The following is an 18327-nucleotide window of genomic DNA, read 5'->3' as shown; positions in this document are numbered from 1 at the left end:
CACTGTTGAAAAATCTGTATTTATTAATGATTTACAAAAGGCTAAACATGAAACCATTTAAATGATTCAGTTCATTTTGAAACCTAAAAAGGGAGTTGTGGTTGAGGAAGAGGAGGAGGAGGAAGGGGAGGTGTCTGTAGTGTGTGTGTGTGTGTTTTGTTTTTTTACAAGTCAGTTTTTATAACAGCATCTTATCATCATCATCATCATCATCATCATGTAAGATTTTATTTATTTTTTTAAAGTGGAGTTTCCTGGAGGGAAAAAAATATAATAAATCCACACACAGGATGGAGTCACTCAAACAAACTGCAGAAAAAAGGAGATAAAACATTTGAAACATCACTTATTTCTTTTTTCTTTTAATTTAAAAAAAGAAAAAGAAAAGAAAAAAGGGACACACTGCAGGTTTGGAAGTGCATTTCTTTTCTACATCAGCAGAGCAGCAGCAGTGATGATGATGATGGTGGTTTAAGTGATTTAAGGGAATTGTGTGTATATATATATAATTTTTGTACAATCACAATTCTTTCACTTTTTTTTTTTTTTTGACTCCAGTCCTAAAGAATAAAACATCTGGATTCCTCCACTCCAACACAGCTGGTGTTAAAAAAACAAAAACACTTTTCTGTCTCTTTTTTTAATAAGAGGAAAAAAACAACAGATTTATTACCACAGTACGAGAGGTCCCAAATGTAAAGAATCCACTTCTCTGAAACAGTTCGCTGATACATATTTAATAAAAAAAAAAAAACACGTGTTAATTTTTGTGCAAGTTTGTTTTGTTTTTTTTCTCCCCACAAAAAAGATTTTTGAAATAAATATCTGTTAAAGAAAAGTGAGTTTTGAATTTTTAAAGTACGATCAACCTCAATTAAATCTCACACAACTCTGCAAATATTTTTTTTTTTAAAAAGAAGAGAAAAAAAAGTTGATTTTTATTCATTAAAACAAACAATTACCTCGATTTTTTGGGAGTTTGAAAAAAAACATTTAAAAAAATTAACTCCACTGACGGTGAGGAGCAGTGAGAGAGGAGGAAGAAGAGGAGGAAGAGGAGGAGGAGGAAGAGGAGGGAGAGACAGTCCAGTTTAGTTCAGTTTTTTTAGGCAGAATTTCACCATTAAAATAAAATAAAAATGCAGTTAAATCACATTAGTGTTGAAGTTTATTTTTAGTAGCCTGGCAGGTTTCTACAGTAGTAAAGAGTGAGACAGTTGTGGACCCAAATATTTACAGTAATGTTGTGCACTTTAATTATAATAACAAAAAAAAAGAAATAAAAAGATCCTTCTCTCTGGACTGTTAAGATCCTCCAAAGTTTAATATCTAAAAAAACATCACCAAAAAAAAAAAATTAAAATCCCATGCTTTTTATTATGCTACGGAATGAAATATAACAGTGTTTTCACTCACTGAGAATTTAATTAAAAATAATTAAAATTAATAAAGAATAGAGAAATAAAGATTGGTCTGGAGCTCAATCGTGGGCATTTCTGCTGGCAAGAAAAAGGAAAAAAAAAAAAGTGAAAAAAACAAAACATGATGCAGAAATAAAAAAAAAAAGAAAAGAAAAAAATGCATAAAATAAAATTACATCATAAAAATTGTTCATATTTCAATAAGATATTTAAAATAAAAATTTAAAAAAATTAAAATGAGCATTAAACCTTTTTTTCTCCTTTTCACCCCTCGCTTCCACCTCGAGAACCATTTTACACACAAAAAAATAGACCCCCCCCCCCCCAAATTTATCTTAAAAGTGTGATTCTCAAATTCCTCTCAAACTAGATAATAATTAAAACTTTTGTACAGTGCTTTATCATTATATAATCTTTGACAGACTTTTATAACGAGGGGAAGAAAATGTTTCTTTTTTTTTTTTAAGCCATAAATGTCTCTCTCCTATTTGCAGCGATATAGCTACGTCAAAAAAATAAACAAAAATAAAGAGTGGTGGTCCAGTTATTCAATGATTAAAATAAAAAAATAAAAAGGTGAAATAAAAACGACACAAACAGGAGGAGACGGTCAGCGGGAGAACGGGGGAACGAGCCCGGTTCTCTTTTGTCCCAGCGGCACCTGAACGTTACGCCGTGGTGATGTCAGCGTTGAGGTGGCGTTAGGAGGTTTTAAAGGCTCGGGGTTGAGGTGGGGGGGGGGTCAGGTTTTTTTGGGGGGGGTCAGGTTGACTACTTGGTGTTGAGCTCGTTCTCCAGCTCCATGAGTTTACGTGAAGCTTTGACTTTGTTGGAAACTTCCTTCCCCTGAGAGAAGAGACGCTGGCGCTCCTTAAACGTCAGACTCTCTGGAGGAGCGCCGCCACCGCCGCCGGGGATCGAGTTCTCCTGCTCCTGACTGCAACACACACACACATGTTTGATCATGTCAGTCAAACTGGGAGGTTAAGGGTGCGCCCACCAACAAGAAACAATGCACATCAGGTCAGAACGGCATGCAGCACGAGACATGGAGGAAAGCACGACCCCTACGGCTAAGAAGAGGAAATACAGCTACAATAAAGACTGGGAAACTATCTATCCCTGGGTGTTTTGTTCAGATAATCAGCCTATATATGTACTCCATGTAGTCTAATCCAGTGCATGTTCTACTTGAATATGTGGTTCAGTATATTGTTCTACTACAGCAAACACTTTAATGTGCTGTTAGTAGTTATGTTGTTGCTCTCTGTTGTTGGAGAAAAGGCATTAAAGTACAATACTTGAAAGAACAATTGTAGCCTTGACTGTCTGTTCTGTTTGATTGTACACAGTCAGGTGTGTTAACTAGAGAGGTAATGTTAAATAGCATGAACGCTCCATGCTTACTATGTTTTCTCATGTGAGAGAACTTGTGAAAGTTGCATTTAAATAAGATATTAAGTTATGTTTTTATTTGCAGACTACTGAATCAACCAGATGGCAAAGCATGACTGTTGCAGACTGTTGACGTCACATAATAATATCGGCTCGAGTCGTGCTAGAACTGTATAATGGAAAAGCCCCATAACAACAGGGATGAAATGGGCTAATAGAGTTTTTGGGGGAGGGGGGTTTCATCATGTCACTAGCTGTCCTTCCAGATACCCTAAACTCTGAGCGAAGAGAGAGCGAGCGAGAGACAGACAGACAGGAAGTACAGACAGACAGACAGACAGGAAGTAGTCTCACCTCTTGGCCCATTTGTCCCGCGGGTCGTTGTAGACTTCTCCTGATCCTACAACTCCTGAGTTTCCAGTGTACGAGTTAAATCCTGCAGAGAGACGTCAGTCAGCAACGTTCACACATCATCACAAACATCTGGAAATATCAACATCTGGAGGAGAAGCTGCTGAGAGACGGCTGATAAACATCTCTGGGTTTATTTTGATTTAGTCATGTTGAATTTAAATCTTTATAAAGATTAAATATAAAGTTTATTTATTTATCAGTTTTAACCAGAAAACTGATAAACCTGAAAACCACGACTCAGCAGCTTCTACTGTCATCACTTTGTTCCTCACAGACCAGGAAGGAAGGAAGGAAGGAAGGAAGGAGGAAGGGAGGGAGGAAAGGAAGGAAGGAAAGGACGGAAGGGAGGGAGGAAGGAAGGAGGAAAGGAAGGATTTGAGGAGGGAAGGGAGGAGGGAGGGAAGGAGGGAAGGAATGAAGGGAGGAAGGAGGTGAAGAAGGGGAGGGAAGGAGGTGAAGAAGGGGAGAAAAGGAGGGAAGGAGTTGAGTAAGGAAGGTAGGAAGTAAGGAAGGAAAGTAGGAAGGAGTTGAGGAAGGAATGAGGGAAGGAAGGGAGGAAGGAAGGTTTGAGGAGGGAAGGAAGGAAAGGAAGAATTTGAGTAGGGAAGGAAGGAAGGGAGAAAAAGGAGGGGAGGGAGGGAAGGAGAGGAGGGAAGGAGAGGAGGGAAGGAAGGTTTGAGGAGGGAGGGGAGGGAAGGAAGGGAGGAAGGAAGGAAGGAGGGAAGGAAGGAAGGAAGGCAGAATCAATCAGATCTTATTAACAGAAGCAGCAGAAGGAGGATGAAGCGTTAAAAGCAGCAGACGGTCTGTGGAAGAGTCGGCGAGGTCAAAGGTCGAGTTCATCACCAAACACGTCTGACCTTTAACCCCAAAACATTTTTATTAAGTTAAACAATTAAACTCAAAGACTCATTTAAATCAAAATTATGTCTTTAAAATGAGAAACAAACATTAAAATAAAAGTTGGTGACTTTAAAGTTCAACATGTTGACGCTGATCTCGACCTTTGACCCCTGAAGGAAACGTTAATCAGCTGGTTCACGTGTGTCACCGTGTCTCTGAAACCTCCTCACAGCAGACTCTTATTCTGAAATTAACTCTGAACAAAACTTCCTGTCTCTGTTTTTATTTCAGTGAAACATAAAAAGAAGAAATGAAACTTTTATAATCTTTAAAAACAATAAATCTGATATTTAAAACTTCTGTGAAACACTGAAATGATTCAAAACAGAACAGGAAGTAGAACAGCTGATCGCCCCGAAACTAAAAAACAAGACTCAGACTTATTAAAGAGGAGGAGAAGGAGGAGGAGGAAGAGGAAGAAGAGTAGGAGAAGGAAGAGGAGGAGGAAGAGTAGGAAGAGAAGGAGGAAGAGGAGGAGGAGAAAGAGGAGGAAGAAGAGGAGGAGAAGAGCAGGAAGAGGAAGAAGAGGAGGAGGAAGAATAGGAGGAGGAGTAGGAGGATGAACAGGAGGAGGATGAGGAAGAGGAGGAGGAAGAAGAGGAGGAAGAAGAAGAGGAAGAGGAGGAGGAAGAAGAAGAGAAGGAGGATGAAGAGAAGGTGAAGAAGAAGGAGGAAGAGGGGGAAGATGAGGAGGAGAAAGAGGATAAGGAGGAAGAGGAAGGAGAAGAAGAAGAAGGAGGAGAAGGAAGAGGAAGAAGAGCAGGAGAAGGAAGAGGAGGACGAGGAGGAAGAAGAGTAGGAGGAGAAGGAGGAAGAGGAGGAGGAGAAAGAGGAGGAGGAAGAGGAGGAGGAGAAAGAGGAGGAGGAGAAGGAAGAGGAGGAGGAGAAAGAGGAGGAGGAGAAAGAGGAGGAGCAGGAAGAGGAGGAGGAAGAGGAGGAGCAGGAGGAGGAAGAAGAGGAGGAGGAGGAGGAGGAAGAGGAGAAGGAGGAGGAAGAGGAGGAGTAGGAGGAAGAGGAAGAGGAGTAGGAAGAAGAGGAGGAGGAGGAAGAGGAGGTGAGGCAGAGACACAGTGACACAATGTGAACCTTCAGTTTCATCCAGCTGGCAGCTTCGTCTTTACAGATCTGAAGGTTTTTAGTTTTCTTTTAAGTTTTTGGGATCTGGATCAACGGTTTGATCCCGAGCCCTCTCTAACCCCCCCCCCCCACCCTAAACCCCCTCTCTCTAACCCAAACCCTAACCCCCCCCCCCAGAGATCAAAGTGACCACAGAGCAACAGAGCAGCTCCATTCCTCTGGAGCCAAAACACATGAACATTATACTGCTGGCAACGCCGGCCAAGTCTGGCTTTTATTGTGAAAGGTTGGGACTGTTTTTCTTTTATTGTGAAAGGTTGTGACTGTTTTTCTTTTATTGTGAAAGGTTGTGACTGTTTGTCTTTCACTCAGATTTAGAGTCTAAAGCAGGAGGTCAAACATGAGGCCCGTGGGCCAGAACCGGCCCACCGAGGGGTCCAATATGGCCCAGTTTATTACTTCCTCTTTTCCCCTCCTTCTTTCCATCTTTACTTCCTGTCCTTTCCTTCTCCTCCTTCTCTCCTTCCTCCCTTTCTTTCTATCTATCTTTCCTTCTTTCCATTTGTCCTTCCTTCCTTCTTTCTTTCCTCCCTTTAATCCTTCCTTTCTTTCTATCTGTCCTTCCTGTGTTTTTTTCCTTCCTTCCTTTGTTTCCTTCCTTCCTTCCATCTTTACTTCTTTTCTTTCTCCTCCTTCTTTTCCTTCCTTCCTTCCATTTGTCCTTTCTTTCTTTCTTTCCTTCCTTCTTTCCATTTGTCCTTCCTTCCATCTTTCCTTCCTCCCTTCAATCCTTCCTTCCTTTCTATCTGTCCTTCCTGTGTTTTTTTCCTTCCTTCCTTCCTTCCTTCCATCTTTACTTCTTTTCTTTCTCCTCCTTCTTTTCCTTCCTCCTTCCATTTGTCCTTCCTTCCTTCCATCTTTCCTTCCTCCTTTTAATCCTTCCTTTCTTTCTATCTGTCCTTCCTGTGTTTTTTTTCCTTCCTTCCTTCCTTCGTTTCCTTCCTTCCTTCCTTCTATCTTTACTTCTTTTCTTTCTCCTCCTTCTTGTCCTTCCTTCTTTCCATCTATCTTTCCTTGCTTCCTTCCATCTTTTTAATGACCCTTTAATATAAATGAGTTTGACTCCTGTGATCTAAAACAAATCTCAATGTTTTATATTTTTATGCTCTGATCTCTTTTTCTCTCTTTAGTCTCATTTTTTGCACCTTTTTTCTTTTTAAAGGAAAAATGGCGCCAGGATTGTTTCTCTTGTGGTTTTTTTTACTCTTTCATTTCTTCCCCATGAGGTCAGATTGGAGGCTTTTTACTTTAGGAAGCTGCCAGCTGATCATTATAAAAAATAAACACACTTATATAAAACACATTTTTCTGTAGATGTGTGTCAGCAGGAAGAAGCAGAAGACTCAGGTGTTAACTCAGAGAGTCACAACCTGAACCTCCTGCAGAGCCCTGCAGCCGTTAGAGAGGAGGTTGCTTTGTTTTCTTTTTTAGTATTAAAGCAGCAGAGCAGTTATAAGACACACACGCATCACAAGCTTTTAAACACACACACACACACACACGGATAAAATGAAAGGACGGCCAAAAAAAAACAAAAAAAAAATCAGCTGACAGACAAAGCAGGTAATAAAAAGATAGAAAGAAACTGAGTGCTAGAAAGAAAGAAAGAAAGAAAGAAAGAGAGAGAGATAAATTAGAGGTAATTAAAGTTGAGCAGCCTGGTTGACGCTACGCACAGGCAGGAAAAAGCAATAGACACCAAGCCGGTTACTGAGGTGCTGGCAGCCAGAGTGCAGTGTGTCTATGTGTGTGTGTGTGTGTGTGTGTGTGTGTGTGTGTGTGATTGGGGGGGGGGGGGGGGGGGGGGGGGGGGGGGGGGGAAGGGAGGTGTGAAACATGCAGATTTTCTCTTGTGGTGGAGGTGGTGGTGGGGGATGTTAGTGGGATGTTTTTATATCCTTGTGAGGACTTTTTGTTGTTGTTGTGGTGTGTTTGAGGACCGAGCAGCAGGGAGGATGGACGACCGGTGCTGCGTTCGAGGACATTTGTCTGCGGTCGGAATTTAGAGTTTTTTTAAGGAAGATAAGAGCTCATGTTTCTGCTTCTGATGCCTAATTAAAAAGGGTTAAAATGTGAAAATAAACGTATGAATAACTTGCAAACATTCTTTTTTTGTGGACCCAGCATCAAATTTCTGCTTTTAATCCATTTAGAGAGAATATATTAGAGGATTATGGCAAAAATGTCTAAGTTGTGTAACCATAAAAACTTATAACTTTTATATTAAATAAAGGTAATGGAATACAATTGTTCTAAATATTACATTTACTCTGGTAACCATAGAGATCAGGAAACATTTACATGTTCAAATGAAGTCATTATTAGTATAAGTCCACTTAAATACACTGTAGGTGATAAAAGACGTCTGATGTCAATTTTAAGTATTTAACATTCAGACTAAAAACATGTTGAAGTTGTTAAAATCATCTGTGAGCTGATAGTTGTCGTTCTGACTCGTGTATTAAAAGTCAAACTTCACTATTTTATAATAAAAACTCAACATTAGATCAATATTTGTGCAGCAGAGTTTAATTCCTGCATCTTCTTCTCTGTTTAAACATCTGTTAGTTTGACTTAAGTAAATAAAAGTTATAAAAACTCCAGTTTATATATAAATATATATTTTGGAATTTGGGGAATTTAATAACTTCAATCTTCAACCTCCTCCTGTTACAGTTATAATAAAACAGTGCTGAGACTCTCAGTCAGGATATTTTGTGCTGCCAGCTGACTGCAGTTTGACCCGCTCTCTTATTTTAGAAATCTCTCTCCAACACAGAATCCTTCTGCAGGAGAGTAAAGATTCATATCTGATCATTTTTAAACATTTAACCAAGAACAACAGCTTTTATCTGTTTCTACTGAAGCTTTCTGAGGCCTGAATGTGAACTATTAAAGCAGCTGTGAAGGTTTCTACCAGCAGGGGGCGCTGTGACAGACCAAACAGGAGCTTCTGGTTTAATTGAGCTCGTTAATAAAGATTTAATTGTTTTATTATAATCAGCCGCAGACAAAGTAGAGTCCTCTCCCCCAACAACAACACTGCTGCTGCTGCTGATGATGATTCTTTATGTTCATGTTTGATGGATGAGAGCTGAAGCTTTAACAGCTGATCTGATGATAAGTGTAAACATAAAGCCAATGGTGTGTCTCCTTCCCTAAAGCCAACACCGCTAAGCAGAGGCACGGGGCGAGGTGGGGGGGGCAGGAAGCAGAGGGTAGGTGGGGGGGGGTTGATATATCCTACCCCCCCACCCCCTCCTCTGATCCCAAAGCAGCAACCAACCAGACACAAAAGGAGGCGGCGAGCGACAACACCAACAGTACTATGATTGGCTCTGATGGGGTTTCTCAATCTGCAGCGATATAAAAGATATAAAAGGTGGATTGGTGGCGTGATTGATTATCGATTGCTTTTTTCTGTTCGCTACGTGCTGATCGAAGGAGAGGGGGGGGGGTGTAGGAGATGGGGGGTGTAGGGTGATTGGAGGAAGATGAAAACAACAAAATAACTGTGGACAAACCAACATGAATATAAAATAAATTACAACAATAACGATTTTTGATTGAGGAGGAAAAAAAAAAGGAAATTTCCAACATATATAATAACGAACGTAAAAGCGATTGAATGAATAAATGAATGAATGAATGAAGGGGGAAAAAACGGATCGAATTTCAAAGGAGAATTTGGACAAACAGGAAGAGGAAAAAATAAAAGGAGGCGGTGGAAAGACTCACTACTGGAAAAAAATAAAAATAAAAAAGGGAAAACATTTCTAATAAACTACTAAATGAACAGATGAGCGGATGAGAGGGAGGTGTGGGAGCGCCGTGAGCACGAGCCTGACTCCTCCTCCTCTCTCCGGTTCTACCTTTAACGCCTCCCGGGGGGACGGAGCTGGGTTTGACAGGAAGGGGGGGGCCTGTACTGTTGGAGTTGTTGTTGAATGGCGGCTGGAACGAGGCAGACAGGAAGATGCCGTCGGAAAGAGGGCGGGGCTTTCGGGCAGTGGGCGGCGGCTTAGGCCTGCCGTGATTGGGCGAGGCGGACGCCGGGAGGTCGCCGTACGACTTCCGCGTCGCCGACAGCTTCACCTGACCTGATTGGCCGATTCCGCCGCCGCCGCCGACTGCTGCTTTGGTGGCTTCCTCATCGTCATCCTCGTCGCCCGCGTAGGAGACGAACTTGGCGGTGTAGAGCGTGTCGGGGGAGGCAACCTGGGTTTTGAGGTAGGAGGTGTTTCTCTGTGGGGGTGGCGGGGGGTTGTTAGTAGGGTTGTGGGGGGCGGGGGGTTGGTAGTCCCGGGGCAGTGGGGGCCGATACAGACCGGCGGGCTCGTCGGGCGTCAGCAGCTTTCTCTCGGCCTCTTCGTGCTGCCGGCGCCGCCCAGCTTCCAGGCGAGTGTAGTACTCCTCCTCCTGTCTCCTCTATGAGGGGGAGGGGGGGTGAAGGAGGGGGGGGGAGAACCTGTTAGTATGCTCCTCTTTCATTGGCTCTCACCTCAGCAGGGACTGAATCCAGTAAACTACAGGTTACTACAGGTCAAACGTCTGACAACTCCTCCAACACAAGAGGTCACTACAGGTCATCAGTCTGACACAAGAGGTCACTACAGGTCAAGACGCACTAATTATTAAATCCTATTAATTAATTAAAGCTGATTTTGATATTTTAATGATCGTATATTAATAAAAACGTACAGTATCATCTGTACTCGATGCTTTTAGGCTGTTTTTATGATCGTCTGCTTACTTAAAGTGGCTTTAAGTAGCTTAAACTACAGGTCAAAGGTCAGTCTGTCACAAGAGGTCACTACAGGTCAAATGTCAGTCTGATACAAGAGGTCACTACAGGTCAAATGTCAGTCTGTCACAAGAGGTCACTACAGGTCAAATGTCAGTCTGATACAAGAGGTCACTACAGGCCAAATGTCAGTCTGATACAAGAGGTCACTACAGGTCAAATGTCAGTCTGATACAAGAGGTCACTACAGGTCAAATGTCAGTCTGACACAAGAGGTCACTATAGGTCAAACGTCAGTCTGGCACAAGAGGTCACTACAGGTCAAATGTCAGTCTGATACAAGAGGTCACTACAGGTCAAATGTCAGTCTGATACAAGAGGTCACTACAGGTCAAATGTCAGTCTGAAACAAGAGATCACTACAGGTCAAACGTCAGTCTGATACAAGAGGTCACTACAGGTCAAACGTCAGTCTGACACAAGAGGTCACTATAGGTCAAACGTCAGTCTGACACAAGAGGTCACTACAGGTCAAATGTCAGTCTGACACAAGAGGTCACTAGAGGTCAAACGTCAGTCTGGCACAAGAGGTCACTACAGGTCAAACGTCAGTCTGACACAAGAGGTCACTATAGGTCAAACGTCAGTCTGGCACAAGAGGTCACTACAGGTCAAATGTCAGTCTGATACAAGAGGTCACTACAGGTCAAATGTCAGTCTGATACAAGAGGTCACTACAGGTCAAATGTCAGTCTGACACAAGAGGTCACTATAGGTCAAACGTCAGTCTGATACAAGAGGTCACTACAGGTCAAACATCAGTCTGACACAAGAGGTCACTACAGGTCAAATGTCAGTCTGACACAAGAGGTCACTATAGGTCAAACGTCAGTCTGACACAAGAGGTCACTACAGGTCAAATGTCAGTCTGGCACAAGAGGTCACTACAGGTCAAACGTCAGTCTGACACAAGAGGTCACTACAGGTCAAATGTCAGTCTGACACAAGAGGTCACTAGAGGTCAAGACGCTCTAATGATTAAATCCTATTAATTAAATCAGTTAATTAAAGCTTATTTTGATACTTTAATGATCGTATATTATGTTTTTATGATCGTCTGCTTATCTCTAGTGTCTTACAAATTATAATTATTGATATAAATCTAAAAGATAATATGATACACGTCCAGCTGACCGATCACTGTGCACCCCCGCTTGGTTCCAATGCTTCATGTGCTCCCATTGTCCGATTTCACCGTTATAGAATATAAACATTTCCATCCATAAATAGTCTTATAGTTTTATAAACTGGTCGCTCTAAACTGGTTGACATTTAACCCTTTACATGCTGTTCATAATTAGTCTCTGCACCAATTCACATTCATTAATTCTCCATCAGTCATTAATACATTTGTTATTTATCTTATGGGGGAAAAAAGATTCATAATCACTATTTTATGTTTATCTGATTGGGCCGTATGTTTGACACCTCTGGTCTAGGAGAACATTTTATAGAATATAAAGAATATAAGAACATGTCTTAATGCTTATTTTTGATTTTTTTTTTATAAACACAGCTCAACCTTGTGCATTGCATATATATAAAAATGTGTATCAGCATTTATTTCTATTCTTATAAACTGTCTCATTAGGGAAAGTCTGACTAAAATAGAATATGTATATGATGTTTTTACAGCTTTTAAATGTCAAAATTGGGTCAAATTTGGACATCAGCTTTATAAAAATTAACAAAAATGATGCATTTTATTTCCATCTTCATATATGTAGGGTCACATTACTCAACATCCACCTAGAGGAAATGTTTATATGGTGATTTTACAGCTCTTAAATGTAAAAAATGGGTTAAATTTGACTGTGAACAGCATTTAAAGGGTTAAAATAAAAACCTGATCACACAGTAAACCGGACCACCCTGTCTGTCATCTCTGTGTATATATATGTGTGTGTGTGTGTGTGTGTGTCAGTTTACTCTTCGTGGTTTTTGTGGGTTTTCATACTCTGACTCCGGCCCACCCTGCCTGCCTGTCTGAGCTCAACATCTCCACACTGCTGCTGCTGCTGGAGGAGGAATGTGTTTAGATTTCGGAGGGTTTTTTCGGGGGGGGGGTTTTTTTTGGGAGCTCGGAGTTGGACCGGCTGCTCCGGCTTTGTGTCGACGCCTCTGATGATGTGAGCTTCTCATTTAAAGGGTCCGTTTCATGTCGTTGTTGTTGTTGTTGTTGTTGGGGCTTGAATGATAACGCTGTGGAGATCCAGCCCAGTTGGAATCTGAAGAAACTGGGAGGGATTAGTGGGACTGAATGAATGAATGAATGAGTGGGTGGGTTTGGGCTTTCTGAGTATGTACAGTATGGATGAGGGCGAGTATGAGGCGGGTGGACGAGTGTAGATCTGTTTTTAACATGTGTGTGAATGTAAAAGTGGTTTCGGAGGGTGTGGAGGACGTGGGAGGGGGGGGGGGGGAGGGGCGGCATTCCCTCAGTATAACGAATCTGAAGCGATGCTGAATGAAATGATAACACAAATTAAATTAAATTATAATTAAAATAATAATAATAACTGCTTCCCTTCTTTAAAAATAAACAACACGACAACGAGAACAACGAGAACACGATGGGAGTCCCATGCTGGAGGTGGGTGGGAGCACATTACGTCATCACAGAGGGGGGGGGGGGGGGTGCACAGGATGGAGGACATGCAACTGGACGTCATAACAGTCAACATTAAATAAAACACATTAACATCAATTAATATCAAATATATCACTCAATAACTGAGATATTTCTTTATTTCTACCTTAAAACTTCATTAATTAACCTTTAAACAGGCAGGAAGGGAAATAAAATCCTACTTATCTCAAAAAATGTCCATATTTTTAATAATATTTTGTATATTTTGATTTTTTATGAGTTGCCCCTATTAAAGTATAAAATAGACATAATGGTAAAAACTATTAATGTTTTATTTGACACTTTCTTGCTGTCTCTGCTCATTAAAACTCATTTCTAAACTGATTTTTATCATTTATATCAAAGTATAAACTACTAAATAGATTCAATTCTACTAATTTAAAGCACATATACAATTAAAATCCACCTTAACTAATCATGATGTTTAAGAGTCTGTATCTCTGCCTGTTTAAAGGTTAATTAAATCATTCATTTTAATAATATAGTTGTTATAGAGCTGGGCCATATGAGCAAGATCAAATATAACAATAACTTAATCACCAAATACCTCGATATCGATATTTTTGATAATATTGTAGGGATGACTATCAATGCTTTTTGATAAATAATCATCAGTAATGAGGATAATAGAACATTATATTTTACATTTTTACTGTAATTCAGCCTTTAAAAGCAGGAAAAGACACTTATTCCATATCATGATGATCAAAATCTAAGACCATATCTATAAAATACTGATTTATTGCCCAGCCCTGGAATAAAACTAGAAGAAAAAACATACTTTAAAGACATTTCAGTGGTTAATAACTCTACAAACTGCTCCTTTAATGTTCTGATATCAGCTGTTTTAAATGAGCAGAGGTCTGATCGCTGGTCGACAAAAAACACGCCAAAATAATGACATCATGGTGAAGTCAGCAGACGCAAAACAACAACAACAACAACAACAACACACTGGGTATGTTTGATTTAACACACAGGACACAGACGGACGGGTGGAGACTAGATCAGACCGCTGCTCATTTAAAACTAACTTCTTAAAACACATAATTATCTCAATAAGAGAATTCTGCATATATAAAAGGGGAAAAAACACGTTAAGTTATAAACAGTCATTAATTCAGTGGATCTGAAGTTTTAATAGATTTAATTTAAAATGAATTTAATGGATAAAATAAAGTGAAAATCTCTCATTTTAACTTTCAGGCTTCAAACTGAGTCATGAAAAGTTCATTTAATCCATTTTATATTAAATCTATAACAAGATAAATGTGAAGAAGTGTGAATACTGTTCAGGGTTAGACTGATATATTGAGCTGATATATTGACTGTTATTTATTTATTGATTTATTTAATTCAAATAATTGCAGATATTTTTGCCTCCGTCTATTTAAACAGATTTTAAAGTCTTTTTAAAACTTATAAATCCTGATTATTTAAACTTCACATTAATATTTAAACTCTGATTATCAAACTATGTTACATTTCCACATAATACCAGAAATAAAGCTCTTCTATATTTACCTTTTATTGGAGAAATATACTGCTTAATGCTGCTTTAATCACTATTTAAAGGGATAAAGTGATTAATGTTCCTTAGTAGTAAATTAAGGGAATCTTAAATTGCTCTTAAAGGTGAAAAAACTCTTTAATCTTTTAGACTTTAATGCAGGAAAGTCGAGTTATTGTTTAAAACTGCTGCAGATAAACACCCTCAGACTGGTTTAAGTGACAGAGTTAAAGGAGTAATGCACCTTTTTTATATTTAAGCCTTTAATAAACTCGACTTTTAATTAACTTTCTCTCTGATTTCACTTTTTTGGAGGCTGATTCTAAACAATAAAATACATATTTTCAGCTTTTAGTGGAAAATTCTCCTCCTGTAAAAACTCCTATCAGTCAAACCCTGATAGATTCTTTTAAAAGCTGAATTATAACAACATAATATAATTTATAAATAGACAATCTGCAGCCTTAAATGTGTTTCCCGACCTTCTCCTCGGCCTCTCGCTTGGCTCTCTCCTCCTCTCTCCATCTCCTCTCCTCCTCCTGCTTTGCTCGCTCCTCCGCCTCTCGCTTACGAATCTCCTCCAGCTGCTGCTTACGCCGTCTCTCCTCGTCCTGCAACTGTTTACACACACACACACACACACACACACACACACACACACACACACACACACACACACACACACACACACACACACACACACACACACACACGCGCACACACACACACAGAGAGCAGCATGCACAGAGGCACGCAGAGAGAAGAACACATGCAAACAAACAAAAACAAAGTTAGTCTCTCAGTGATTTCAGCAGCTTTAAAACACATAAAAACACTTATAAAATGTGTGTGTGTGTGTGTTTGTAATGTGAGGTAGGTTGGATTCGTATCACAGGGCTGCTCCGGAGGGGTGGAGCAGAGCACGCTGCAAACACAGCACAGGCAGAGACACACACACACTGCTCAACGTGCAACAACAACAACAACAACAACAACAACATGCATAAAACCCCCAAAAACAACAACAGCAGCAACGCCTCTTTTAGATACTTCAGGTGCGCTTGATTTATTTCCTCTCGGCTGTATTATAAATCAAACGCACCCAAAGTATCCATGAGCTGGACAAGCTGCTGCAGAAACACTTTAAACTGATAATCATCTCAACACAAACCCAGCAGGGATATAAACACACATGAAACAAGCGCTCCCTTTCTATGGGCTGAAGGTTCATTAAAGGGTCAGTTCAGAGAAATCACACAGAAACACACCGTGATGTTTAACTATGCTGATTCATAATAATAATAATAATAATAATAATAATAATAATAATAAGACCAGTCTGTGATTTCTGAGTCTCTGAGTGTTGCTGTAATGTTTGAGCTGCTCATAAAATTGAAAATGATAGTTTAAAATAATAATAACTTAACAGGGATCATTTGTTTAGTAGAAAGTCAAAAGAGATGACTCGTCTTTTACCTTTAATTCCTGTCATTCTGTGTGATGCTGACATATGGGTCAATGACGTATAAGGATTTTCAACAACTCAATTGTAGAATAATAAAAACCAGCATATCTAATGCAGTAGTTCAAACATTCAGAATGTTGTGTACCTGAAAGTTCATATTACAATGTGAAAGTGATTTTAGTGGGTTTATCAAGATTAATTGGCGCGACCATGAATCATCTTGAAATAAATTAATTTACTTAACATGCTTCACATCTTTTTATCTATTTTTATTTTTTTTTTACAAGTTTTCAGTAATATAAAGTGTTTGGAAACAAAGTATTTGCATTTTTAAAAAAAAATTGTAAAATGTTTTATTTATATAAGATATTTCAAGATGAATCATGGTTGCACCACATGACTTTTTTCGCTGCTCTTCTTTCATGGCATTAAATCTCAGTTTTTATTGAAATAAAAATGACTTCTGCTCTGCTCTAACAGGCTCAGTGTTTACACACACACACACATGGATTAATAAGTGTGTGTGTGGTGTATACTGCGACCAACATGCTGATTTTGAGCATTTTGTATTTAATAAATATTAATAATTTGAAGCCTTTCTAAATGCATTTGTGTAAAAATCTAAATCATTTAAGATGTGGAGGAGTTAATGCTTCTATTCATATGATGAGTATCTAATGAAGTCCTCAGCTGGTATCAGTGTCACTTTAAGGCTACATGGATCGGTGCTGGTATCATAATTTTTTAAACGATACTTAGCCCTAATTAAAGGTTGCTACGACTACAATATCATTTAGTTCATCTTCATCACTCAGGACTCAATAAAGACACAAAAACTGACATTAAAGGCAGTAAAATAGCAGTAATATTACACCATAATGCTGATTATGAGCATTTTGTATTTAACACATTTTAATAATTTGGAGATTAAATCATTTAGATGTGGAGAAGTTAATGCTTCTATTCACATGATGAGTATCTAATGAAGCACTCAGCTGGTATCAGTGTTACTTTTAAGGCTACTTGGATCGGTGCTGGTTTCATCATTATTTAACTTCTATATATAAAAGGAAGCAGAAATGTGACAGTGAGACAAACACAACCTGAACATGATCTGCAGGCTGAGACGATGTGTTTCTGTTAATTTGGGGCCAAACTGACCCTTTAAAAATAAACAAATAAAGAGAGAGAACATAGAAGAGGCTCAGCTGATCACACAGATGCATCAATGAATGAATGAATGAATGAATGAATGACAACATCATGATGCTGCCTTGCTCAAAGCTCAGGCAGCGACTCTCATGCATGAATCTGGACCTAGACACCCCCCCTTCACCCCCCCCTCCTCTATGAAGCATTCAGCCATGCAGCCCCCCCCCCCCCCTCTCTATATGCACTCAAAACATCTCTGCAGACCAAATTTGGCGGGAAAAAGCAGGAGTTTTGAGTGTATACAGAGAAGGATGCCCCCCCCCCCCCCCCCCCCTCACCCCCCCAAGCATCCTAGGACGGCCTCTGCATCCATGACCGCCTCCTCTATCACTAATCAACCCCCCCACCCCCACCCCCCCTTCCCCAACACACACACACACAGTAGTCCAGATGGGTGGTAAAGAGACAAAATTCGGAAAAAACAACCAACGGGCAAGAGGGCGACCCAGACAGAAAACAGGAAGTGATGTAAGGACGGGGGGGAAGGGGGTTAAGGGGGGGAGGGGGGGGGGGGGGGTAGAGGATACTGGTCATTATTAAACAGGAAGAACATACCAAGTCTAGAACAGAGATAGCTGGGACAGCAGTCTGCTGCTGAAGAGGAGGAAGAAGAAGAAAAAGAAGAGGAGGGAGAGAGTGAGAGACGAGATAGACGGCAAAAAAAGAGAGAGAGAGAAAGAAAGAGAGAAAGAGAGAGGTGGGGGTACTAAGAAAGGAGGAGAGAAAATATAAATAGAGTAAGAAAAGAAAGAAAGGAGTGGGGGAGAAACTGAGAGTAAAATAGAAATAAAAGAAGGGAGCATTGCTGCTGTGCTGCTCAGGAACTTTTATTTTGGAAAGACCTCACATCCCTACCACTTCCTGTTATAAAACTCACTGATTTCAGCCTTTAAAACTGTAAAATTAATGTTTTAATTGAATTAAAGTGAATTTAATTTAAAGTTATAAATGCCTGTTAAAGCAGCTCCTTCTCATCTTCCTCTTTTAGTTTTCATTTTATTTATATATTTGTTTAACTTATTATTATTTATGATTATTTATTATTTATTTATTGAAGATATTTATGTTTTTTTCTATAAACTTTGCTGCTGTGATGCAGTAATTTCTCCATCTCAGGACTAATATCTTATCTAGTTTCTACAGTTTTTTTTAGGAGGTTTTCTTTGCTGAATATTCTCTTTAAATTAAATTAAATTAAATTAAATTAAATTAAATTAAATTAAAGACCTGCTCTATGTGAAAAAGCCTTAAGACAACTTCTGCTGTAATTTGTTGCTATATAAATAAAACTGATCTCACTATGAAGGCAGGAGGTAATTAAAATAATTACTCTTATTTAAAGGTTGAATGAAAGTCTGAATTTATAATGAATTAAATGACTAATAGTAACAGAAAGTGAACTTTGGGCTTGTTTAT

At 39.5% G+C, this 18327-nt stretch overlaps 1 protein-coding gene across 1 annotated transcript; it reads right to left on the bottom strand.

Moving 5' to 3' along the window:
- Nucleotides 1–17201, bottom strand: LOC133998006 (afadin-like). The gene is made up of 5 exons (XM_062437743.1): nt 17190–17201; nt 14717–14851; nt 9143–9698; nt 3171–3252; nt 1–2358 (listed from the first exon to the last, which is right to left on the bottom strand). Exons 1-5 carry the CDS (start codon nt 17199–17201, stop codon nt 2193–2195), a joined length of 951 nt encoding a protein of 316 aa, XP_062293727.1. The 3' UTR covers nt 1–2192.
- Between the last annotated feature and the right edge of the window lie 1126 nt (nt 17202–18327).

The sequence above is a fragment of the Scomber scombrus genome, chromosome 17 (genome assembly GCF_963691925.1).
Source record: "Scomber scombrus chromosome 17, fScoSco1.1, whole genome shotgun sequence".
NCBI lineage: Eukaryota > Metazoa > Chordata > Actinopteri > Scombriformes > Scombridae > Scomber > Scomber scombrus.
The sequence above is the reverse complement of the archived record's forward strand: the minus strand, read 5'-3'. Positions and strand labels throughout refer to the sequence as shown.